Source organism: Dipodomys merriami, unplaced genomic scaffold (assembly GCF_024711535.1).
Source record: "Dipodomys merriami isolate MVZ:Mamm:240054 unplaced genomic scaffold, mDipMer1.0.p SCAF_8, whole genome shotgun sequence".
In the NCBI taxonomy this organism is placed as follows: domain Eukaryota; kingdom Metazoa; phylum Chordata; class Mammalia; order Rodentia; family Heteromyidae; genus Dipodomys; species Dipodomys merriami.
The window spans coordinates 44,439,351-44,466,520 of NW_027206401.1; the positions used below are offsets into that span (position 1 = coordinate 44,439,351).

At 32.5% G+C, this 27,170-nt stretch overlaps 1 protein-coding gene across 6 annotated transcripts in view; it reads left to right on the top strand.

The window, feature by feature from the left end:
• Epha7 (EPH receptor A7) overlaps window positions 1–27,170 on the top strand; it is a 164,997-nt gene that overhangs the window by 8,110 nt on the left and 129,717 nt on the right. For all 6 annotated transcript variants that reach the window (XM_070010695.1, XM_070010691.1, XM_070010692.1 and 3 more), the window contains exon 3: window positions 96–765. In XM_070010695.1, coding sequence (XP_069866796.1) covers window positions 96–765 — 670 coding nt within the window. The remainder of the gene's footprint in view (window positions 1–95; window positions 766–27,170) is intronic.

Below are 27,170 nucleotides of genomic sequence, written 5' to 3' on the forward strand. Positions count from 1 at the left end.
GCAAAAATTTTTGGTACACTTTGTAAAGCATGGAGTTTTTTATTGTTCTTATTATTTTTTGCTGAATGACTGATGAACTTTTACATTTTTTCCAGTGGGAAGAAATTAGTGGTTTGGATGAAAACTATACTCCGATAAGAACATACCAGGTGTGCCAGGTCATGGAGCCCAACCAAAACAACTGGCTGCGGACTAACTGGATTTCCAAGGGCAACGCACAAAGGATTTTTGTAGAATTGAAATTCACCCTGAGGGATTGTAACAGTCTTCCTGGAGTACTGGGAACTTGCAAGGAAACCTTTAATTTGTACTACTATGAAACAGACTACGACACCGGCAGGAATATAAGAGAAAACCTCTATGTAAAAATAGACACCATTGCTGCAGATGAAAGTTTTACTCAAGGTGACCTTGGTGAACGAAAGATGAAGCTTAACACTGAGGTGAGAGAGATTGGACCTTTGTCTAAAAAAGGATTCTATCTTGCCTTTCAGGATGTAGGGGCATGCATAGCTTTGGTTTCTGTCAAAGTGTACTACAAGAAGTGCTGGTCCATTATTGAGAACTTAGCTATCTTTCCAGATACAGTGACTGGTTCAGAATTCTCCTCTTTAGTTGAGGTTCGAGGCACCTGTGTCAGCAGTGCTGAGGAAGAGGCAGAAAATTCGCCCAGGATGCACTGCAGTGCGGAAGGAGAGTGGTTAGTGCCCATTGGAAAATGTATCTGCAAAGCAGGCTACCAGCAGAAAGGGGACACTTGTGAACGTAAGTAATCATGCTTTTAAGACTCTACTTTGCCTTGTTTCTATTTCAATAACAGATATTTTAAGGATTCCCTATTTATGCAAGTGTATCCGCTTTGTACTTCCTGCTCAGTTTATTGGATCTAAATGATTGCCTACAATCATATTTTCACTATGGTATACAGATAATTATTGATGATAATGTTACCTGTTTAAGAAAATTTATTTTATTTGCTAATATGGGAAGCGATAGTTTCACACTGGGCTACATGGCTTAGAATAGGAAACTAGTCAGATAGACTTTAGCCCCCCACCCCAAACTGAAGAAAAATTAATTTGTTGAGGTATCATTTGACCTCAAATTGTCTGGTTCTTTGATTAACATCAAATAGAAGGTTGAGGTACTGCTAAGACTGAGCTCTCCTGACAGGCAAGGCATAAACAGATTCAATATAAAATTTTAGAATTATCATATATATATATATATATATATATATAAAGTTTCATTTAATAAATCTCTGAGTTTCATCTCCAGTGGTGTACTTCTTTGTGGGCCAAGTAATAATATGACTGACGTTTTGACAAATCATGTTATAGTGTACTGGATTTTTGTGGAAAGGGGTCAAAGTGAACTTTTAATCATCACAGTACACTAATCATCTAGTTATATTTGGTTTGAAACAACAACAGCATATGACTTAGGAATATTTTATCTTTGATGTGTAAAATTTGGTTTTCTGTTATACAATATTTACACACTCACATAAGTGGCCATATATTCCAATTTAAAACACCATTAAGTCGACCTTCAAATTTGATATTTTCCATTTCTAGGTCCTGAAAAATATCATATAATAAAGTTACAATACTTCACTTTTAACAACTTTTGTGTATTTGGGTTTATTTTATTCAGCTAAGACAGCTGTGTGATTTTAATATTCATAATTTCTTGTGAGATTAGACGGAACTAGATCTAATAATTATTATTATAACTAAATTTGCTGAATAGCTTAGTTTATGCAACAAGATAGATAAAATTATCATGTCTGTTTTACAGAGTAGAAATACTGAAACAAATTGCTTTCTGGCTGTTACTTTAATAATATTCTTCGTAACCTAGATTTAAATTTTAGAGATTCTAACTCCAGAATCTGGGCTTTTAGCAATGGCATTTCTCTAATTTCTATCACCAAGTGAAAAGGCTAGTAATATTGTTTTTCATTGATGAACTCAAATGTTTCAAAACATAGTATGGGTTCCTCATATCTTACATATGAATCACATTGTTTCCTCATAAAAATTCTCATTCTAGTTGAACACTAAAAGGAGTAATAATTATTCATATTTATATTTGTGATGTCGAATTTATTCACATGACAGTGGTTCTTTAAAGTTTTGCTGTAAATTCAGTCCTGATGTTCTAATTTACCCACTGATCTGTAAAAAACCAGTTTACAAAATGAGTGTCAACATATACGATTAGTAATTATCAGAATATTTACTAGAAGCTGGCATTTTGTTTGATATATAGGGTTAAATATAATAAAATATAAACATTTGTTTCAAATGTTTAATTTACTCCTTTTAATGTAATTATGAGAAACTTCAAAATTTGAGGCTTCGTTTATATTTCTATTAGTTATACTGTGTTAACTTTTTAAATGATGTAACTGAGCAAATATATGTATTTTTGTCTCCTGTTCAATGACTAAAATATCTCATTTGGGTGGTCGCTAAGCATATGCAGTACTTATGGCCCGGTACTGGATTATCATCTACATCATAGCTAATACTGTAAGGCGAACTCTGAACCACATAAATGGAGATGCTGGAGGTTAAAGTCCCAGAGGCTCTTGTAGAAGACTCCTTTTATATGACCTGAGGGGTTGGGCCTGCTTCCCAATCTCCTTCTTTTTTCCCCATTCCTCTCTGGTAGCCCTCCTAACAGAATAGAAAATCTTTCAGTCTCCTTATATATTGAAGTAAAAACATGCAGAAAATTTACACAAAGAAAATTTATAACTGCTAGCAGGTTAGTAGGTAGAATGCTGCTCTATTTTACTGTATAGGACTATATCCAGTGATCTTATCCACTAGATGAAAGGAAAGTGTTCTTTCTTACCGATTGTAAGCTATCAACAGTTACTTGAATGTGATGGTGGGTCAACATTTTTCTTTAAAAACATAGGAACACTATGACACTTTAGCTTATAAAACAGCTGGTTTCAATTCTATGCAGATTTCTGTTGATGTGAAAGTAGAGTTCAAGTTTTACACAATTAAAAATAGGAAATACAAGGAATAAGAAATAAATCAGAGATACAAATATGAAAGTTTACCATTAAATTTGTGAAAGGAATAGGAAATTACATTGTATGTACTATCTTTTAGGGTTCGAAGATTTTAATGAAACCCACAGTGGTTATTTCCACTTGGTGTAATTTTACTTAACTGTTTCTGAATTTATTTGTTAGGGAAAAGCAAACAGAAAATGTTTGAGTCTATGTATTTAAGTAGTTTTTTTAAAAGGCTTTTCATGTAGTAACAGATATACTTACTGTGAAGCAAAGTCTTGAATTTTTTTCAAATGAGCAAACATCTTGCTAAACGTGGTATCATTAAAGATAGTTGTTTTGGTTTTAAGAATTGAAGCTATGTTTGAGTTCTAAAATTATTGTTTTTTGCATACTACATTAAGGTACCTAGAAATAAAGTGAAATGACTCTAGTAACATTTCCATTAATAATGCTTTGGGTATGTGGAAGTAGGTATTAACAATGAGGATATTTCATTAAGGGAATGTGATTGAAGGAGGAAAGAAGATTTTGTAAAAGTCAAGTAAATTGCTTATGGCATAACTTTCTCAATTTTTATCCTTGGTAAGGTTGGCAATGAATGAAATAAGTTACACTTGACTCTGAGACTATGCCCCTTTGTGAACCACTTCTCTCCCTGGCGTAGTTCCAATGTGTTGCTGCAGGAGTACTTGCTTCTGGATTCAGTCCAGGCCTGCCTTTATAATATTCCTCCTGCTTCCTTTCAATGATCCTATAAAGAGTTGGAAAACAAATCCAGTCCCATATTGAGGGAAACTCATGTTTTGAGAAAAAATGCTTCTCAGTCTCTAGCCATATGAGGGTGGTTAGCCACTTAAAGGCAAGTTTATCCTGAGCCCTGTCTGGAATGACAGGCAATTGTAATGTTTGTTACAAGATTATATGAAATATAAATAACTTTGAAAACTGATCACCATATTAGTTGATGTAAGAGGTTTTTTGTGTCATGACTGCAAGAAAAGAATTCAATTTTGGAAGTCAAATGTTTAAGTCCACTAATATGTGGACAATTTTTTAGTGAATACTTAAATATTATGTTTTTATGAAAGTAGCACTTTACAGCAACTTTAAAACATATAATTCCAGTTAGTGGGTTTTTATTGTCAAGCGGCCTTTTAAAAATGTATCTATTGTTTCAAGTTCTCTAGAAACTAGCCAATATCTGTTCTTAGTAAAGAGGGTAGCCAATGAAAGAATTGAGAACAGACTGTATTATGCTTTACTTAAATAAATAAGATCAGAAGACTGATAAAATTGCATACTAAACAATGTTTAGAAGTCTTGTAAATTTTACATGATGTTAGTACATTCAGAAAGCATAGTAGTATTTTTTTCAAAATGTAGAGTTGGGTTTTATAACTAAGATTTATGTAGGAGATCTATAGTATATGTTGAATAGAAAAATGTTCATTTTCTCATTCATCCTTACTACATTTCTAAGAGAGAAAAAAGATTTTTTTCTATCTCTCAATGTGTGAGGAATCAGAAGCAAATAGATAATTATGTGTAACAATGTTGAATCTTGATTTTCTGTTTGTCTTTGCTCCCTAAATACCACACTATTTTGTTCAAGTTTGTTCTGGAGTTTAACTCCATGGACTTTGGTTACTCTAGAACTAACATCTTATTTTAAGTAGGGTGATTTCATAATTTTTCCTTGTTAACACTGCCTCTTTTTGTTTGAAAAATGATTTTCCTGATTTGGAGATTCAAGTATCTGATCTCCCTATTAATAAAAAGATAAGATTATGATGTAATTTACAGAAAAGTATAGAAATAAGAAAACAAAATTTTAGGACTTTTATTTTTGATAATTTCAAAGGGGAATTCAATAATAGATTTGTGATGTTTTCATTTTAAACAATGTCTCAATGGTTGATTATTATATTTCATTAAGAATTAAGAAATCTTGCTGTCATAATTTTAATGTATAATTTATAGAAATACAACATACACTATTACATATATTTAAATTGCATTCAACTTAATAGAATTTACTATAGAATTTTTGAAAATCATTTTTGCAGAAAAAGAGCATGTGATTTGTGCCATCACATTTCACACCACAAATGAATTTTGAAGACACACCATATTTATAATTTAATATATGTATATATATATGTATACATATATATATATATATATATATATATATATATATATATATAAGATATGCACCTCAACAGAAGCAGCTCAGATCCTAAAGTCAAAGGTTGTAAATTCTGCTCCATAACTTACCAGCTACTAAAAGTAGGACATTTTTCTCTAAACTATAATTTCCTTAAGTATAAATTGGGGCTAATAAAAATAGTATTTTCCTCATAGATTTCTTGTCAGAATTGAATGAAATAATGCATGTTAAAAAACCTAAGAATAGTATCTGGGACATAGCAAATAACCAATGAATGCTTTCTGTTATCTTATTATTAATAATGCTATAAGGAGTTTGCTAAGTAAAGAAATCTCATGACAATGAATGAACATATATCTCACAAGCCATAAAAGTTTAAAATATCCTTTATATCCATAATCCACTTCAGGTAAGCCACCTAGGAGAGCATTTCAATAAAAGAAAACATTTGATGTACAGACCTATAATCAATAAATTTTTGTCCCAAATACCTGGGGAAAATATTTTTCCATAGTATTTTATTAAGCTGTGCATATACCTGGAAGTACTGGGAGTGACCAAATGTCCAATGCTAAGGTACCTTACTTTGATTGAATTTAGTTATTAAAGTATCAGGGAGGCTCTATAGGAATTTTGAACTGCCGTATTAATCATTTTGAATGGCTAGGAAAGTAATATTTTTCTATATTGCTATTTAGAATTATGCAAAATATACACTGGATAATGAGTAGATAAACCAAATCTGTACAAATGACTTTATTATCAATACTGGGAATGAAGTGACCTTCTGTTCTCTCTGCATTTCTAAAGTATCTAGGAAATTAAACATTTATTTTTGTACATCATAACTATTAGTTAATATTAACCTGATAGTTTATTAAAAGACAACCTGAGTTATATCTTCAAAATAGGAGATTCTAACTGACACCAACTTCTGAGTAAGGCAGAGCTCAGGTAAAGAGCACAGGAAATGGAAAGTATATTGTAAGTCATATTAAAGAAAAGAAATGCAAAACGCTTGATAAAAAATACTGCTCATAGATTTTGTTATCTTAGTCATTAATACATAAGTGCTATTTTAAGTATTTTACATGTAATAGTTTAATAATATAAGGGGTGTGAACAGTCATTTAATCCAATAGGTAGGCATTAATAGTTTCAAAGTGATAAATTTTGTAGTGATGTTTTAATTATCAATTTCAATTATATATAATCAGCTGTGTACTTCATGTTATCTAAACATTGTTTTCTGTGAAGGAACTATTGTGAAGTCAGGACATGCTAAGTACCACTATGCAGAGAGTGGTAGAATCAGGCCAATTCTGACTTTAGAATCTACAACCTTTGGTTAGTAAAGAAGAATATTCTATCTGTTGCAAATACATAAAAATGAGCTTTTAGAATATGTTGAAATGTGTATAACACATTTGTCTCCATTTTTTCAAATACACTAAATATTTCTTTCTTTCTTTTTCTTGTTTGCTTTCCTAGTCCAGTATTTAAGAGCAGTCAAAATGTTCCATGAAAAATATAATAAACAGAGCATCCCTTTACTTAAACAGAACGAAAATTTAGGCTCCTTATAACCCCCAAAACATTCCTATATTTTAGTCTGACATTTAAATACTTTCACCTTGACCCTTTTAGTCACTGTTTTATAGTTCAGTCTTAACTCCCTTTCCCTAGTACTGATTTGCCTAGTACTGATTTTTTTATTGTTATTATTTTTGTTGGTCGTGGGGCTTGAACTCTGGGCTGTCCTTGCGCTCTTCAGCTCAAGGCGAATGCTCTACCGCTTGAGCCACAGTGCCACTTCCTAGTGCTGATTTCTTCTACCTAAGTTCACACATTTCTTTGATGCCCATTGTTTAACATTGGACCTAAAGACATTCAGAAGAAATATTTTCATAAATACCTCTTATTCTATGTTTCTACACATTTTTAAAGACTCCCTCCTAAGTCTGCAATGAACTCTTAACCAAATTCTGGTGAATATACAGCTCCTAGTTATTTTTTTAAAAAAATCTTTTGGGTCTGGTCATGGGGCCTGATCTCTGGGCCTGGGTGCTGTCCCTCAGCTCTTCAGCTCAAGGCTAGGGCTCTACCACTTGTACAGCTCCTAGTTCTTACAGTACCATTTTGTCCCCCTCTATTCTTTCCCTTATGGTCATCCTTCAATGCCAGCCAGCTTAGTTTAGGCTAGGCAACTGCCTTTCTGTATAGTTCCTAATGAAATGCCACCTACCCAATTTAATGACCTCTCCTTTTTGAATGTTTATAATTTAACCTATAGCAACATCAGTATCCTCACATGGTATCAGAGTTTGCCCACCTGTATTTTCCTTTTACAATTTTCAAACTTCTTAACAATCAACCCTTCAGTATTTGAACTATCCATCATACTGACTACTGCTTCTCTTTGCGCCATCTAAGTCAATAAATTCAGCAAATTTTGTAAATATTTATTTATAAGGTACCCATTGGTCAGAAAAATATTTTGTTTCCAAGTCATATAAGCCTTTCATTTTTATTGTATGTGGCTTGTGTTGATGATTTAGTTTCAAATTCTATGAACATGAGTAGCTGAAATCTTAATTAATTTTTCTTATAACATAGATCTGGATGGCCTGTTAATAATTAGCAAATTTGGCAGGACCCTGCTCCAGATTTGAAAAACTTATTTCTATGAAAATATTATAGCTGATTTTGCTGCATAACTCTCACATTCTTATTGTCTCTAATTTTTTCTTTCCAATTTCCTCATCTCTTTCCACTACTGAGATTAGAAGTAATTTGTCTTCTTTACCATTTACAACATCTGAAGTAACAGAAATCAAAGTCTGATCACATTTTCTATACCAAGGGTATGTTGAAATGTGTTTATCTTCCATGACTTTTGTTCCAAAACGATGTTAGTTTGTTTCCAATTATATATTGTGAACAATAGTTTCAATTGCTAACAATATATGCAAAGCATTCTCTAAGCTATTATCACATCTATCATTTAAATTGGTATGTCATTAAATGGGTATTTCGCTGGGACATGGAAATCAGGAGTATCATGATTTGAGGCCAGACAGATCATAGTTAGGCCCTATTCTAACACATAAGATAGGTGTGGTAATGCATATCTGTAAAGTGGTGCTCACTCAAAGGATCATGGTCCCTGGATGGATTATAGAAAAAAAGCATGATCCTATCTTTAAAATCACCTAAAAGTAAAAAAAAGAAAAGAAAAAGAAAAAGGGCTGTAAGAATGGCTAAAGGGAATCTTGATGTTTCCAAACTCTTCATATTGTCAAGTAAGCAAACAAAACTCACGAAAGAAATATATGTATATTCCAGTTTATATCAAAAGATTATTTTCATACTTGAACTAGTAGTTGTATTACCTTTGCATTTTCTAAAAATTAAAAAAAAATCACATTTATTCTCATAATATTTATTTGAAGACACTTTCAAGTGAGCAATATGCATGGATCTGGAACAAATGACAGCCAGAGGGGAAGGCTCATGGTCTCCTTCCTCAGAAACTATGGCTGCTTTCTGTTTCGTGTGTACTGAATAGTGATATGTGCTCAATAAAGTTTTTACATATAAAGAAATGTCATTGTGATGCTGAAAATTAGAGTCATGTCACCATTTCTGATTAGAACATTATAGGTGCTATTTACAATTTTACTGTCGTATTCTCATCTCCAGTCATCTTTGTATGCACTCATCCAAAGGAAAAATTCTTAGAAGTTCGTCCTTGTTCTTCTCATCTTTATTTATTGCTAATAGAAAGAAGAGGGGAGAAAAGGAAAAGACAAAGGAAATTTGTGTCTGATTTAGTTTTCTGTGATTTAGTAAATTAATATATGACCTCAGAGACTTTCTAATTTATCTAGCTATAACAGGAATATGGTCATTATTATGTTTCTAGTAGAAGTATAAATTGGCATGATTTTTTGACAACCAATGTCAAAATATAAAGTTGTAATAATTTTTTGATGAGATTTTTCTACAAATTGTTAGCCCTTTCTTCTGAGGTAATTATCACTGATCTATGAAGTACTTCATTCTTGATAAATATTGTGAATGATATAGTTATTGTAAAGTAACATATTGTGGGGAGGAATTTAATATCTGTCCACTTGATAGTTTTCTCTATGTAAATACAATAAGATACAGAGAGGAGCATTATAGAAATTGATTTGTTTTTCTGTATATTTAAGTTACTCTACCACCTTCAAGCTATCTTAAACATTTGTTTTTGGGGACTGCCTGCATCTTCATCAGGCTCTTTAGGTAAAGTTACTTAACATCCCATGCACATATAATTTAAGCTTCCATTTTTCTATCATTTTTGCAAATTTGATACAGGTTTGAGTTTAGATTAAGTTATGGTTACAGACTTTCAACATTTTTTTACTTATGTTACAAACTTTCGCAAACTTACGGCATCTCCGTAGACAAATTATAATATTGATCCAAATGACATTTCCTAGGAACCAAAACGGTTCTCTCATTTGAATGATTTACACACAGGATGTGTTTTATCATTTGCTTCAAGTAACCCATGACATCTAATTTAATCCCTTACTTATGGCGGTGTTAGCCAGAGGGCTGTACTGAAGGTAGTAACATCAAATTTGACCCTTCATTGAAAGCCTGGAACTCAAGAAGGTTACTCAGTGATGCTTTTATTAATAAAATGTATTATCGGTCAGATGTAATTATTAACTACCCAGCTTGCTTTTGTTATTATTATTGAAGGTGAATCATCAAAAATTACTAGTATAACATATTCTACATTTTTAGAATAGTTTTTCTGAAGGACTTTGGAAAGCACAGGAATTATGGCAGAATTGTAATGTATTTAAAGAATGTCTTCACATTTGTGATATCTAGTTGTGATAAAAGTTTATTCTGGAAAAATAGAGGAGAAAGTAATCAATTCACAACCTGACTAACTCTTCCAGTGATTTATATGTCTACATGTTTATTTTAATGGTAGCTTGCCATTGTTATCTATTTCCCATGTGGACATTACGTTTAATGCATTTACTTGACTTATACATGGGTTAAACTAGCAAAAAACACAATGGATTTTTAAACTGCCTTCACACTTTTAAAGGAGCAAAATAAATTGTTATATTGTGCACCAAATTTTGTTGCCATTTCCTATAAAAGAGTTTTACCCTTGAAAAGAAATGCTCTAACTCAAATATCATGTATTCTTTGTAACATAACTATTTTATCAACTTTATTATACCAAAGGTATAATCTTGCATAGGCCAATTATAAAAGTAATCCCTTATGCATTTTAGTACCTTAAAGATTAGAAAAATCAATTTCATTCTTCTTTTTTAGTCTTTCATTCTGTTAAAAAAATCTCGCAATATATAATACATAAACATATAAACTCATGTACATATTTATACATCTAAGAGCATGCGAATATTCACATGCACACATACATGTATATATGCACTCACATACTACCCTCATGAGAGATTTTTTTAAATGTCCTTAATCAACACAAAAAAAAAAACAAGAAAGAACACATTTTTCTCTTTGACCTATTTTTAGATTTCTAAATTGCTGTCTTCTGATGCCTTAATTTACAATTGACAAATAATTAAGATTTTGCTTTCTGTGGAAATCACAATTAACAAGTACAGAGAATCTGGGACTACATATTTAAAAAATAAAACAAAATGACTTCAAGCCATCTTAGTAATACTTCACAAAAATGAGAATTTAAGGCGGATCCTGATGGCTACAATTCATCCTGTCATCTAGCTATTCAGAAGGCTGGGATCTGAGAATCACATTTTGAAGCCAGCTGAAGCATGGACTAAAGTCCATGAAACTCTTATCACCAATTAATCACCAAAAAGCTTGAAGTGGAGTTGTACTCCAGGACTCTAGGACTACTTCCCCACCTCAAAAGAACAAAAAGATGAAAATTAATGAACAATATTTTTAATCTAATTTTAAGTAGGTGGTTTTTCTCTATAATATACAATACTTTTACATCTTGGAAAACAAGATAAATTAAATTTCATACTTACAAGTGTTAGAGTTTTCTATAGTATGTTAGATCTAAAGAAATTAAATCTTAACAGTTATCCCTCTTTTGATAGTCTGTGTAAATATGCTTTCGAATGATACCTTTTGGGCATCTTTTATGTTCTCCAATGAACAGGATTTCAGCAGAAGCAGAAACAGATAAGTAAGCACTTATTGTCCAGGTTTCCTTGGCAAAAGCTTCAGAATTTAGCTCCCAAACCCATATAAGGGCAGAGAGGTATTTGGACTACTGCCAGATTTCTTCCTTAGCAGAGTGAGGCTTCAATATTCAGGCTGTGGTCTGGAGCAGGAAAAGCATGTGTTGAGACAGTACTGTATTCCAGTTAGAAAAGGAAACTTGACAGGAAACTTCTCAGGTTTATTATAGGTCATGATTCTTACTGTGTATAATATTTATTCTGTATAAACATTATATACAAGAGAGAGTATCATAATCATTTTTTAAGTTCTCCAACAAAGCAGCCTTGGTAATCTGAACTCAGAGAGCTTGCCTGTACATGGCTTTTCAAGATTACTTACCAGGTCATCACTACATAAAAATTCATCCTCACATTAAGAATGACTTACTTCTTTAAAGGTGAAACAAGTCCTTTTACTTCTGATTTCTCTGGTTTCTTTATTATAACTTCTGGGCCCTTGCTATTCATTTACATACACTATTCCACTGCTGAAATATTTATAATATATACTTTTATCTACTAAGTGGATTCAAATAGCGAAAGTACATCTTCCTGTCCCATTCTGTATTTTCCTTCAATGAAAGATAATAATATAGCTGCAAACAATTTACTCTTAGCTTTCCTTATATGTAATCAATTTTACATATTATAATTCAGTACCTTTCATATTAATACTCAAAGAAAACAATTGAACTTTATTATTAGCTATCATTTCTTATAAAAAACTTTAATAATGATATAAATTATTATGTAAATAATGTATCTGTGTTTGATTCTCAGTGTGTGTGTGTGTGTGTGTGTGTGTGTGTGTGTGTGTGTGTGTGTGTGTGTGTGTGTGTGTTCCTAGGAATAAAATCCAGAGGTTTTTGTATGTCCTTAAGTTTTGTTTGTTTGCTTGTGATAGCGTCTTGGCTATGTGGGTTGATTATATTCAATCTCAAGATACTTCTGCTTCAAAACTCCTAAAAGTTGGGGTTGCAGGTGTGTGCCACCATGCCCCACAAATGCCACTAATTTGAACTGTAGCTCATCATGTTTTATTTTAGTAGAATTCTTGGGCAGAATAACGAATGGAGCTTTACCTTTTTAGGTGTGAAAATATCCATTAATTCCCTAAACTAGTAAAATTAAACTTGAAAAAGTACTGTAGTAAAGACAAAGTCAAATTTCATAATAAAATTTATAAATTGTAATGCTGAATGAAAAATTACTTTTGTCATTTGAATCTTGATCTGTTCTATAAAGCTAAAAAAGTAAACTAGACTCTGTTCTATGATGAAGCTTATGGTTCATCATAGTGTGAGGATTGTGATTGAATAATTTCAGAATTACCATCCCTAACAAATGTGAATCACTCAATCAAGATGTATATATTACTACTTATTGAGTAATATTTTAATCCTTATTGTTTAAATAGGTGTCACAGTTATGACTTGGTATGCTTCAGTTTGAAAATTTGAAGTAAAGATAAACAACAAATAAAATTGTAGTGATAATTTCACTAGCTTTTTGTTGCTAAAAAGACAGAGTAGAGCTAAAAATGGAAGGTTATCAAACAGCTCCTTCTTTCTTGATCTTCAGTTTTAAAGGATTTTTTGTCATTGCATAATCTTTCAGAAATACGAAACTGCATGGGATGTCTGTGATAGAACATAAACATTCAGGGGTCTCCAAAGACAGCTTATTTAAATTTAAGTAAGCTTAGTTTAGGTTCATAGTGAAAAAACACAGTACTGTTGTAAGTCAGAATCCATATTGAGCACAGATCTTTTATTACACCTATGTTGTTTATTTCCCTCTTCCCTTTCCTCCTCAATCTCATTATCATGTGTAACATTGTTGTTATCTTCATTATCCTTCTGCTCTTCTTTCTTCTCATTCTCATCTTAGCATTTCCTAAAATACCAGATAAAAACAAATACGCAAGATGAGTTATCTACCATGACCATAGCTTATATAACCATGACCCATAGCTTTACATGAATAAAATGTATATTACATGTACATTTTATTCATGTAAAGCTATGGGACATGGTTATTTATTACTCATTAATGTCAATAGATAACTGACTGTCACTCACCAGAGTAGAATCTGACAGAATGCTGACATTGATTGATGGACATTTTCATGAGAATGTGCATTGGGAGAAGGCTAATACCAATTGAAAACATATCATCCTGGATGCAAATTTGGAGATAAGAATCTTCTCACTGTTTATTTTAGTACTGCATATCATCTGAACTGATATTTGGCTTCAGGTGTAGCAAATGCAAGTCTTAGTTATTATAGTAACTCATTTGATTCAGATGATTAACTTTAGGTTTTTAGCACTATAATTATCATATAAGAGAAATGGCTGATTTGATTTTTTTAAATGATGCAGATTCTTGGTGCTTGTACCTCAGAACTTAGATGAAACATTTGATTTTGTTAACTCTGTTTTGTGGAAAATGAATTCTAAATAAAAAATCAATAGTTGCTTTGCAAGGATACATATAAATATATGTGCTATCTAAATAATCACATTTATGAGGAAATAGTACTTATTTAAAATAATAAAAAGAATCATTAATATACAGTCCATATTGCTACCAAAAATAAGAAAATTTTACATTGATCCTTAAGTAGCTGTTAGTTTTACTTTCTTTTAAATTGGCTTCTCCATTTGAATTAAACATAGTATGTTTTTTAACTGTAATTGTTTGTTACAGTTGATATGTATATGAGAAAGTGTTTAGTAGATAAATTTAATTGGTAGGTGTTTTAAATTGTAAGTTTTAAATTTTCTCAACTTGAACGATAAGTGCAGAATTATATAACCTTTTAAACTAGACTCAGTAACAATCCTCATATTATATATATTTTGCCTGCCATTGAACAACAGGGCAAACATGGTTAGAATTAGCCCATATTTATCTTCAATTTTAGTGAAATGTATTTTTATTTTCAAGTTATACTTTTATAATGAAAGTTGAAATGTTATATTTTCTAATTCTGTAAAATTTTCATGCAAAACATGATCTAACATATTTTGCATGAAGTAAAGGAAATCTTTTTGACAGTTATATATTCTAACATTTTACAGCTTCTAAATTATAATCTATAAATGATTCATTGTAGGTAATTTCCTACAATGTGTTATATATAAATCAATTTCTAAGAAATTATATGCATTTTTAGTACTGGAATTTGAGGTTTTGCAATTTCTTGCAAATTATCTAAGCTTTGATAACAAATCTCCAACATATTAAAATAGCCCACAGCCAGAATCTGAAAGTAGAGTATAATTTATCAGATTGTTATAGTGTCTTTCATAAGTAGTAATAATTTTATGATTTTTTTTAACTCTGGAGAGGTCATCTATTACAGGGTCAGCACCCACATGAAAGAAAAAAAAAGAGTTCTGGGAATCATGATAAATATTTTTCAGATACACACATTTTAAAATAGGAATATCATTAACTTCATATAAAATAGAATAATATTTTTCTACCTTTTGAATAACCTTGTGTAGTAGTGATTTATCATCAGAAATTCTTGGGATTTTGAGTCTCCATTTTGAAATTTACTGAGAGATTATCTAAGGGTTAATATCTGCAGATAAGTGACATATATCACTTTCTTTAACATGACACCGGGAAACTGAGCTACATTGCTCAGCATTTTTCAGGCTGACATGATGTTTGCCTGTCTGTATGCATTCCATTGTAGAACAGAGACAGCATTTTAGGAAAAAAGATATCAGTGCCAAGGTTTAGCTGGCCCAAAAGGACAAGATCTTGTGTTTAAAAGGTAGAGAATGCAATCGATGAAAATGTCTGGTTCTGTTAGCACCAATACAGCTGAAGGCCACTGGGAAGCTCAGAGAGGGTCTTTTGTTATAGAACTAGAAAGAGACCCAAACGATGACACTTTGAGGGGAGCAAGGTCAGCAAGGAAGATCATCCATCTTCTTCAGTGGCAGCTTTCTGTCAAATTCTAACTCTGCATGCTGAAGGGACTAAGCCTGTACTGTTGACACCAACCAATTCTCAGCCAAGTGTAAATGAAGCTAATATTCACTGACCTTATGCAGAACATGTGAAGCCCAGTGTGTCATTTAAGGAATAATGTTATCTGACACTTCAAAAAGTGAGTGATGGACAGAGAGAGAGAAAGAGCAAGAGAGAGAGAGAGAGAGAGAGAGAGAGAGAGAGAGAGAGAGAGAGAGAGAGAGAGAGAAGAGAGAGAGAGAGAGAGAGAGAGAGAGAGAGAGAGAGAGGAGAGAGAATGTATTAGGCAAATAAGTGAAGATACATCTTTGAACAATCCCCCTATGTTTAGATTTTCACTCTGGAGTTACCATTTTGACACAAATTTAACTTTGTACTATTTTCATGTATACTTTATATGCAGAACTTGAGCACACTGCAGAATATTCTCTGGCTTTCTTCAGTCTCTATCTAAAATGCCTTGTCACAAAAAGAGAACGTTCAGTTTTTCATTGTAAAACCTATACATTTCATTTTTGAGTCACTAGTTTACATTCAAAATATACCAAAGCAGAATCTGTTTCTTTACTATAATAAATATAGTGTATTGAAATCAGCAGAGAATAAGAGCAGTGCATTTTGTTAAAGCATTTTCTAAAAGCTCTTTTTCTTTCTACTTAGTAATGGCTGTTATAATTTTAATAGTCACTGTTACTCTCTAAATTGAAATTTTCAAATTTTACTTAGTGGAATTATATTTTATTTTGGTACTGTTAATTCTTATTCTGAAGGAATCACTATTAATACTTTAAAAATTCTCATGAAAATGTGGGCTAAGATGTGGCTGTTTCTAGAAATACCTGATTACATCAATAATACAAAGTATTTTTGTCTTCCTTTAAGTGAAACATCACATTGATAAAACTGGCAAACCAGTTGTTATAAATATAAAGCACTGATTTCAATGAGTGTGTGGAATTTAAGGATCTGAATAAAAGGCAAGTTAAAGCATAGCATTATATTTCAGAGCTTGATGGAAGGCTGTTATCTTCCATGGAGAATTTTGTGAAGGACACCAGGACAGATCTGGATCTAATTGACATCAGTCATGTTTGAACTGAAAATAAACAGTTGTAAAATTTTGGGAATCTGTGTATTGATTTTTGTTGACCTCATCAGTCTTGTTTATTTGTACTTATTAAAAGAGTGAACATGTTTTTTGTTCTACTGAAACTTAAAAAGACGGCATCTGATAGGAAAGATACATGCCTCTTAGTTCTTTTTTGACAAGTAACTAAAATCAGATGAGATTGTGCAGAGTTGCCTGCTGGCAGTATTCCTGAACCTAATCATATAAATACACTAAACATGTGTTTAGTCAATGCTTCCTTTTTTTTTTTCCTACACTTGTCTCAATCTAAACACCTTTCCAAGTCAAATGATTCTTAAAGACCAAAGAGAAACTCTCTGGGTTGAATGTAACTGCACTGATTTCTGATAAATAATCTGTGTTGAAAGCAACTTCACTGAATTTGACAGCTTCCTCCTATCAACTTCTCCTCTGCAGAGTTTAGCAATTATATGCATGCATATATGTATTCATATATGATACAGTTTTAGTACTTTCATAGATACATATGTATATATGGAAATTATTAGAATGTACCTTATATACATAGTACATAAATGTTGTTTATTTACAAGCATATATGTGCATAAATATACATATATGTACTTGGTATGCATATTTATACATTTGTTTTTATGTATATGTACATTATACATATATACACAATGTATACACATATACATATATGTGTGTATATATGTATATAGAGAGACATATACTTTCCCTGTGTATGGTAAGTATGAGAGTCATAGCATTATGAGTTATATACAATATGCACAAATAAAGATATTAAACTCAAAAAGTGAAGCAAGTATACTTGAAGCAGTAACAAAACAAAGAACATTTTATTAAGTATTTATATTAGTGGTGGTCAAGGTGGTGGTGGGCTAAGTTGAGCTGGTTTTCAGCTTTCTGAATTGCACCATCAAGTTTGTAATAGACTCTTAGGGACTCATCCAACAGACACAAATAGATATAAGCACATCCACTGCCAAAAGGATGGGAGCCTCCCGTTCTGGATTTAAGCTTAGACAAGTGATCTAAGCAGTCTTTTCTAACTCTCATTATAAGAAAACGACAGGAAAACCACACAGCATTATTGTGTGAATGTTAATTACTCCGAATGGATTATTGTCAATCTTGAGAAAGCTCAATGAAAGAGATTCTATAAGAGAATAAAAGGATGAATTGGTTAAAAGTTGTGAATTTTATTTCAAGATGTTATGAGTTTATGGATTTAACCAGATGTTTGAATCTAAACTGAAAAGCCAGTTGTACTTTATGATCTGCATAAGTCACATTGGTTAGTAACACTGAGGTTTAGAAACGATGGCATTTCTTAACTGCTATTAAGGACAGTTCAATTCTTTTGTCTGTGGAATGGACATTTCCTCCTAAGTCCCCCAAAGCCCGGGTTGTTTTCTTAATATGTAAATCCATGTATTATCCTGAGATAAAAGCTTCCAGCAACTTTCTAAAATTATTCCTTGTTGAATCATTTGAACTACTGATGTCATCTCTCAGGATGTCTCAGTTTATTCTTACATTCATGGCATTGTTTGGGTGGAAACTTCTGAGACTAAATATCATTCATGTACAATTATATCTGGATAGAGATTATTAAGATGCTGTATCGACATACTACTCTGATTTAGAATTTGGAGTTTTAGGAGTCAGCATAACCCAGATCAATTTGGATTTCTATATTCTAGTCAGAAAGACATAGCAGCTGAGTTCTGTAAGTTGAGTAAAGATATTAAGAGTTTTTTTTTTTTTTTTAATGAAACCCATACAAGTAATGGAACTTAAGTATGGACTGTAATTTGCTAGGATAAATGTTAAAATGAATGTCAAAGATCTTTGAATTCTTTCAGATTGTGGCAGTAATGCACCCTTATTCGGAGTTAAGTACTACTTATTGCCATTTGTTATTAAATGAAATGACATACTTTGTTCTAGCAAGTGTTAAATGGACAATGCTATCTGAAGTGAGAGCTTGATATAATTTAGTAAGCAAAAGTATGTAAATATTAAATAATCATTCCCAATTTTATTCATATTTTAAAATAATTTAAAAATTTGTAAGTAAATGAATCACCATTTATGTTTAATTTTTCAGCTTAAACTAGGAAATATATCATTATGTTCATTCTTTTCCAGTATCTAATTGTGCTCTGTTGTATATTATGTATAAGATTAATCATTCTTATGTTTTTCTTTGTTTTTTGTTTTTTGCTTTAAATGAGAGGAGTTATTTGGGATGTAAGGCACAAAGAAAACCAAACAACAATGAGATGACCCATTCTCTTTTTTTTGGGGGGGGAGGAAACAGGAATTTTTCTATGCTTTATTAATATGTAATGATTTTTACTTTGTTATCTTCAAAGAATAATATATGTGAATATAATATAAAGGTACATTATTCACTTTTGAGTATTTGATTTTCTTCTTTAAGAAGAAAATAGAGTAATTATTTGAAGGAGAGAGCGTCAGGGAACTGAGGGCCTTAAAAGTTGCTGTTTTTAATCTTGTTCAATGTGGAGGGGAAAATAAACCAGTATCTGCTCTGATACTTAAGAAGCAGCCAGAGTGATGCTCACAGGATGACTGCCAAGGTGACCATGCCTTTGAGGGCAGGGTTGATTTTACTTGTGATTCTTCCTGTGCAATAAGGGTCAAGGATTTCTCCAGAAGCTTAACCCGTGTTTGCTGTCAGGAAGAGTGTGTGATTTCCCTTTTCTATACCTGCAGATCTCTGAAGTCATGTGCAGATTGGAGTTTCCTCTGTACTGCTTTGTCAGCAGAGCTAGGGCTTTCTTTGACAGTTGTAAAAGAATCTTGAGATGGAAGGAATTGAGCGTGAAAAATGCCTGCTGTATAGCACTAGACTGTACATTGTAGTTTTTCTTTTTTTTTTAAACTTAAAGTGTAACATGCACATGTTTTTAAATTTAGAGTATGCAATGTTGTATTTAAGGAAACCAAGGATTGAGAAATATTCCAAAACTTCAACATTATAATGAGTCAAAACCCAACCCAGATCATAAATTTTCGGCGTGAGGTTTTCTATCTCTGAAATGCCAATAAGTTTAACATTGGTTGCATTTTTAAGTAGCTGAAAGACAAATCAAGATATAATCCATAATTATATCTTCCTTTCCTCTTATATTTTATTTAAATTAATAAACATAAATAGGCAATTCATATGTATGCAGTATATAATATATACATGTGTATGAATATGATATATGTTTATATATGTATATATATTCAAAAATTTGCAGTATATTTTTTTCTCAGGTTAATAGACTCTGAAATTAATGCTTTTCATTGTGTGTGTGTGTGTGTGTGTGTGTGTGTGTGTGTGTGTGTGTGTGTGTGTGTGTGTGAATACTGGGGCTTGAACTCAGGCCCTAGTCCATGTTCATTAGCTTTTGGTTCAAGGCAGACATCCTACACATTTTGCTCCCTCTCCACTTCTGGCTTTTGGATGGTTAAATGGAGATCGGAGTTTCAAAGACTTACTTTCTGGACTGGCTTTTGAAAATTATTCTCAGATCTCAGCCTCCTGATTAGCTGGAGATATAGGCATAAGCCAGAGACTGCTGGCAATCCTTTGTCTGTATTTCTCCCCACATCTTTTGTTACAGAGGAAACAACTCCATGATTTTACCCTCTCAGACTATTTCCTGTTGGCCCTACTCTGTCCTAGTCCGTGAAGGTAGAACATTCCTTTGTGAAGAGGTAAATAAAATACAGTTTTGTTGTTAGTAAAATCACATGTTTTTGTCTTACCCGCTGGGAAATATTTTGCAATCTTCTTGTCCTGTATTGCTAGTTCCCAATTTCTTCTCATTTTTTGTCCAATGATATAATACCAGAAATTTTTCTCATCAAAATAATCCTGCAGTTTCCATTCTCACTTCTGTCCTTGTAATGACCTTTATTGTTCTCAAAGTAAAGATGCATGTTTTGGAATCTTCCTGAACCTCTGGAGAGAAAGAGCCTGCTAGAAAATTCTGGAGGGATTACTCTGTAATTAGAGTATATTCATATCAAGATACAATATTATTCGACCAACTTTAAATATTTGTTTTTAGTTTAAATCGCTACCAAAGTAAAATGCATTTGCTGTGGAAAAAATCATGAAAATGACAGAAATATAGTTTGTAGGAGCGATTAGGGATTTCTGGTGTTGCATGGAAGGTAGAAGATAAAACACAATTAGAAAAAAATCTGGCATCAATAAGATTCTATACCAAAAAAAAAAAAAATTGGGGAAAGATGTTTAGAACATAACGCCAAGGCAGTTTAGTTTTTTTTTGACAAATATTTCTTGAGTGCTTTGTGTTTATAGATAACTATAATAAATTTACTGGAGAGAGATAAACTTGAATGTGTTTATAGGTTGCCAAAATGCTGAAAGTTAATAATGTTAACAGCATAGCCATGAATTTGAACTCCATTTGAGAAATTAAATTCTACCTTATAAATTTTTCCCTTAAAATATCAAGCATATTGGGGAGGAGAGGGGGAAGCACAGAAATAGTGGTTCAAAGTGTGAATCAATCCAACAGTGAAACCCACTAGACGCTCTGTTGGAAATGAAATATTTGTCTTCGGGCGGGGGAGTGAAGTCAGAATGGAGAAAATTAAGAGAGAATGAGGGACACGGGTGACTGTTCAAAAGGAAATGTACTCATTACTTGAACCACGTAACTGTACATCACCTTTAAAATAAAATAATAAAAAATAGCTACTCTGCAGTGTTACTCTGAGTGTAAGAACTACACATACCTGGCACAAATGAGAAATAAAAAGTGGTTACATTTCCCACCACACACCCTTCCCTCCCTTGGCGGGGTCAGTTATGGGGCTTGATCTTTGGGGCCTGGGCCTGTCCCTCAGGTCTTCAGCTCAAGGCCAGTACTCTACCACTTGAGCCACAGCGCCACTTACAGGTTTCTGGCGTTAATTGGATATAAGAGTCTCAAGGACTTTCCTGCCTGGGCTTTGAACCACGATCCTCAGATCTCAGCCTCCTGAGTAGCTAGGATTACAGGTGTGAGCCACCTGGCGCCTGGCTACAATTGTATTTTTAAAAAGAGAGGGGAAAAAATAGGCCTTATTTAAAATAGAAAAAAAAATAAAGAACTAAAAACTTCTAGAATGAACACCCCAATGTATTCAAAGCCTCCAATTGTTAAAATGTTGGCACATTTTATTTATCCTTCTCTGTGTGTGTGTGTGTGTGTGTGTGTGTGTGTGTGTGTGTGTCTGTGTCTGTGTCTCTGTGTGGTTTATAAGCTTTTCTCTCCATCTAGTCAAATTACAGACACAATAACAGTTAATTTCTTAAAAAGTCTAGATTTTTTCCCCAAAATAGACATTCTCTGATAAAAAATGCAATGTTGTGTTTAAATCCAAAATTTTAACATTCTTTTAAAATGTATTTTAATAGATAGTCCATATGCCATTTTCATTTGTTTCATACTGTTCTTTTTAAAATTTTTCCCTGTGATTCATTTCAGGAATCTATGGTTTTTGTTGGAATATTTCTTTTCTCCCTTCATTCTACTTTTCTTCCCTCTCTGTCTTCTCTGTATCACTGTCTGTCTGTGTGTCTCTGTCCCTGTCTCTGTCTCTCAGACTCCCTTTCCTCCCCTACCCCTAGGATGGGAGATATGCCACCTATATATATTTTTTTTCTGGCTATTTGTCCCTATTTACATCATTATTATATCTAAATTCAACATTTTGGCAATGATAAATATAGTAGATGAAGTTTATTAACTGCTGTATCAAATCATGCTACTTTGTCTGTTTATGTGGTAATAATAAATAGACAGTTCATATTCTACAAGGCTGAGGTTCTATATGCCTGGTCATTCCATTTTGAATGCATCATTTCTTGTGATTTTTCAGAAACTGCCTTCTTCCAGGGTTTTGGCATCTTTTCCCCAATGCTTTATTTGTCATTGATAATGGCAACTAGGCTCAACAATTTTAGTGATAAGGATATTAATATTAATATTAATTTTCTATGTTTATATTCTTACATTTTTTGTTTTACTATCTAAGACTTTTTTCTCTCTCGTTTTAGTTTAATATTCTTCTCCTTACATATTTGCTAACAGATTCTTACAAAAGTATACCTTAAGAAAAACCTCACATTGGTTTATTTTCTACACAAAGAAGAGTGAATTACATATTACTTTAATTATTTTCATTTTAATTTATAACTTTGAAAGCAAAATCCTACTTCATTCATTCCAATCTTTGTTTTATTATTTTTCCTATTAATTAAAACTAATAAAGCTTTATTTTTATTCATTCTTTGAAACTATATCTCATTTTCACAAAATGTTTTGGGCTTTCAGAATTATAGCATTACCTTATTAAAGTAAGTAAATAATTATGAAGAAGAATTTTTCTACAATACAAGACCAGGATTGATCTAATTAGCTGCATGAGATTCTCTTAATCTCTTAAGGACCTCATTTCCTACTTTCACAGTTGGAAATATTAACAGTATCTTTTTTTGTATGTGAACCAAATTATCTCATATACATGTGGCACTGGCTCTTGGGAAGTGGACCATACATATGCATAAAAATGAAATGATGATTGTAATCTATTTATTGCCCTGTCGAATACATGGTAAGGGATCACTAAAAGTGAACTACAGTTGTCATTTTTCTAAGCTTCCTTTTCTGTGTTTCTATTTTAGTAAATGTGGTTGGAGTAGGTCCAGAAATCTTATTGATTTCCCCTCCATAAAATCACTCCAATCTATCCTATCAATTTCTCTCTAGCCCACTTCCACTATTCTAGTTTAAGTCTTTGTTCTCTCTTACAGAATATCAATAGCCGCTTAATTTACTTTTTTGCCATCATTTTGTTTCCCACCAGGATAACTTTTCAAAAAAATGTATCATACCTCACATATTTTCCAATATATTCCTAACATGCAATTGATTTTTTTTTTGTGCTAGTCCTGGTGCTGGAACTCAGGAACTGGCTGCTGTCTTTTAGCTTTTATGCTCAATGCCAGTTCCATTTTTCGTGGTAAATTGGAGATAAATGTTTCACAGACTTTCCTGACCTGACTGGCTTCGAACTGCAATCCTCAGATCTCAGCCTTCTGAGTAGCAAGGATAGGTGTGAGCCACCAGCACCCAGCTGATTTTTTTAAAAAAATTCTTTGTAACTTACCTCTGCTTATGTGTTTGCCCTCCATTTAATGACACTGAATAATCTGAACTATCCTAACTGGTTGATTTTACCTTTATGATATAATTTTGCAAAATACTGATTATATAGCCAATAGTTTGGACCTTCCAGAAATCCATTTATTTTTATTTTTATTTTTATCTCTAAATAGTTGTACAAAGGAGTTGCCATTCAACAAAGGAGTTACAATGCAATGCATCTAGATCAATGTTAGCACTTCCTGTATTCTCACCCATCCCTCCCAACTCATTCTTTCCCTCACTTTTCTTAGTTTTGTAGGAAATACATTGAGTTCTTGCTGGCATTCTCCATACCTCTTCTTCTCTGCTTTTGTCCCTACCCCACCCCTTTTCAGTTCTCATTTCCTGTACTTCATTGAGCTTTTTTTTACATCTTTTATTTTTAACAAGTATTTTTATTGTGAAAATACTGTACGGAAGGGTTATAGTTACATGAGCAAGGTAATGAGTACATTTCTTATCAAGCATTGTTGCCTCCTCCTTTGTTTTTCCACTACCATCCCTTCCCTCCCAGCTCCACAACTACACTCCTACACTCCCTCGCCCCCAATTGTAAACTTCATTTTTCAACATAGTGTCTTGTATATCTCATCGTTACAATGGGTCAAGCAGTATCCCTATTTAAACATTTTGTTTTTTCCCTTCCCCTCCCCAAATTATACTGACATCAAATACAGTGAGAACAGGGGTTATACGGTGGGGGAGGAACATACAAAGCAACAAAAAAAAAATCACATGGTACCTTATAAATATGTTAGAAACAATAGCAAAAAAGAAAAAAAAAACACTTGTGTCCCTATCTTGGGGTTCATTCACTGAGCTTTGATTTTTGCCTCTCTCAGGGACTACACTGTTTGAACTCTCCCTTGAATTTGCCATATTTCAATTAATATATCTATATATATTTGCATACCATCCAATGTATGTTGATATGTTACAATATTCTGTGTGGATTGCTATCTCTTTATTCCTGAACATTTTTCGATCTCATTACCATCCCTTCTCTGTTCTCTCTCCAACTTCTTAGACAGATTTTCAATTCACATTGGCTATATTATTATATAAACATTAGATTACAGGTTACTAGCAGATAATGACATTTGTTCAAATGGTTTGCATTTAGCAACTTTCCTGGCTTACCTACTAAAAGAGTGATGATTAAACATGTGAATAAATGTATTTACATGTCTCCTGTATGGCAGGGAACAGAAATTACATTTTATCGTCCAAAAGATTTCTGAGTGCCCACAAGTAATTTTGATGATGGTAATTCTGAGGATATTAGGGATCTCTTCAAGGCAAGAAAATAGCCTTTGACTCTTAAAAATGAAATACTAATTTAACTGTCCATGTAGAGGAGAGTACAGATATTATGGAAAGTCATATGATAACATATTTTATGCTCACAGACCATGTTATTAAATTGCATTTATTTACAGAGAAATATTCACAGCATTAGAATAACTAACAAAGCAATTCATAAGGTTTTGTAATACCATTTTATAAATGGCACACCATGTTAGCATGGCCCATTTATAGCTAGGTAGATTTTTTTTGTCATTTCTGTATAGATCATGTATGGCCATACACATGATGATACATTCATACACACACACACACAAACACACACTCACTCACATACACACACATCTCTCTCTGTCTACATACATTTATATGTAGTTTCAATCCTGAAAATTGAAATCAGGGCCTGAGAGTTGTGCTGTAAATTGGTGCCCTACCACATGAGTCATTGGTGATAACAGTCTTACGGACTTTGCAGCCTAGGCTGGCTTTGAACCCCAATCCTTATATTTCAGCCTCCCTAGTATCTAAGATTACAAGCATGAACCCCTGACACCCAGTATATATATATATATATATATATATATATATATATATATATATATATATATATATAAATCATGGGAACAGATTATGATAAAAAGCAACTCATTTTTTCTTACTTTGAAGTCTTGTTAAGGTGAAGTGCAAGAACTACTTTTGGAGTATTAGTTTTGTTAATAATATGCAGCATTTTAATCATTAAATAGTATTCCTTATTTGTTTGGATTATTTTAGTATAATTTATAGGTTAGACCTGGACCAGTTTAGTAATGATCACTGTTTGAAGCCAGCCTAAGCAGGAAAATCCATGAGACTCTTACTTCCAATTAAGCATCAAAAAAGGTCGAAATTGAGTTGTGGTCAAGTGGTAGAGAACTAACCTTGAGCAAAAGAGCTCAGGAGCAGAGCCCAGGCCTTGAATTCAAGACTAGACCATCACCCCACCACCACACAGAGAGACAAAAATATTATGAAGTGTTGAATTTTTATGGTTCTTTTTCATGGATGGCATAGAAATTGATTATTTAAAACTGCTTTTAGTATATAACATAGGTAAATGTTGCCTGCTTCCACATATAAATATGCAGGTATTGCCCTTAGAGCTATATGTGTTAGACATAATTATATCTAGGTGCTAGTAATTATTATACCTTTGTTATCAATTGCACTATTTGGTGCTTATGAATATAATTTACAAAATATGCTCAAATAGGTAGCAGGATATCTGATAGCTTTTATGTATTAATTCCTCAAAGGTAAATATGTCTTTCTCTTCATGAAAGCAATTGGTCTTTAATTGCCTTTAATTTCCAAAAGGAATCCAAGTAAATTGCTTACATAACCATCAAAGGAAGTGGATTCATTGTTGCAATCTTCCTCAGTGCATAGGGAATGTTGTTATATGCTATAGTCATATGTTAGAGTATTTATATTTGTAGTACAATTTTTGCTGATCTCAAAAGTCTGAGTTCCTTAGTTTATTGGATATGCTTTTGTTTTTTGCTTTTATGCCATTAAGTAGGTTTGGTTTCAGGAATTAAGGTTAATTTTCATACTAGACTGTAGAAACTATTTTAGGGAGACCAATTATCTTTTGAATTGTACAAAAGAATCCAATTTAGAAGTTTATTTCTTTAAGGATACAAACAGTGTGGGCACTAGCCTTACTTAGTGCTGGATATTTAATTTTGCAGATCAACCTTTTCTATTTAAATACTTGAGAGAGTGCTTTGTTTTAGGACCTCAATCCCATCAGAAAGCTGGAGGTTAGTAGATAAGATGGGAGAAGTTGCCTTCACTTGAGGCTTCCCATTACAACTTTTACACAGCAGGAAACTTCCTTTACGAAAACTTCCACCTCCCACATATAACCTCTTCCTAAATTTAGCTCTACATTCAGTATATGAACTACACCAGAAAAAAAAATCCAGTAAAACAAAATGAAATTGGTTGGTATATGTATTCTGCATGGCTCAGGAAGACTTTTATTTCCATCCAAATATAG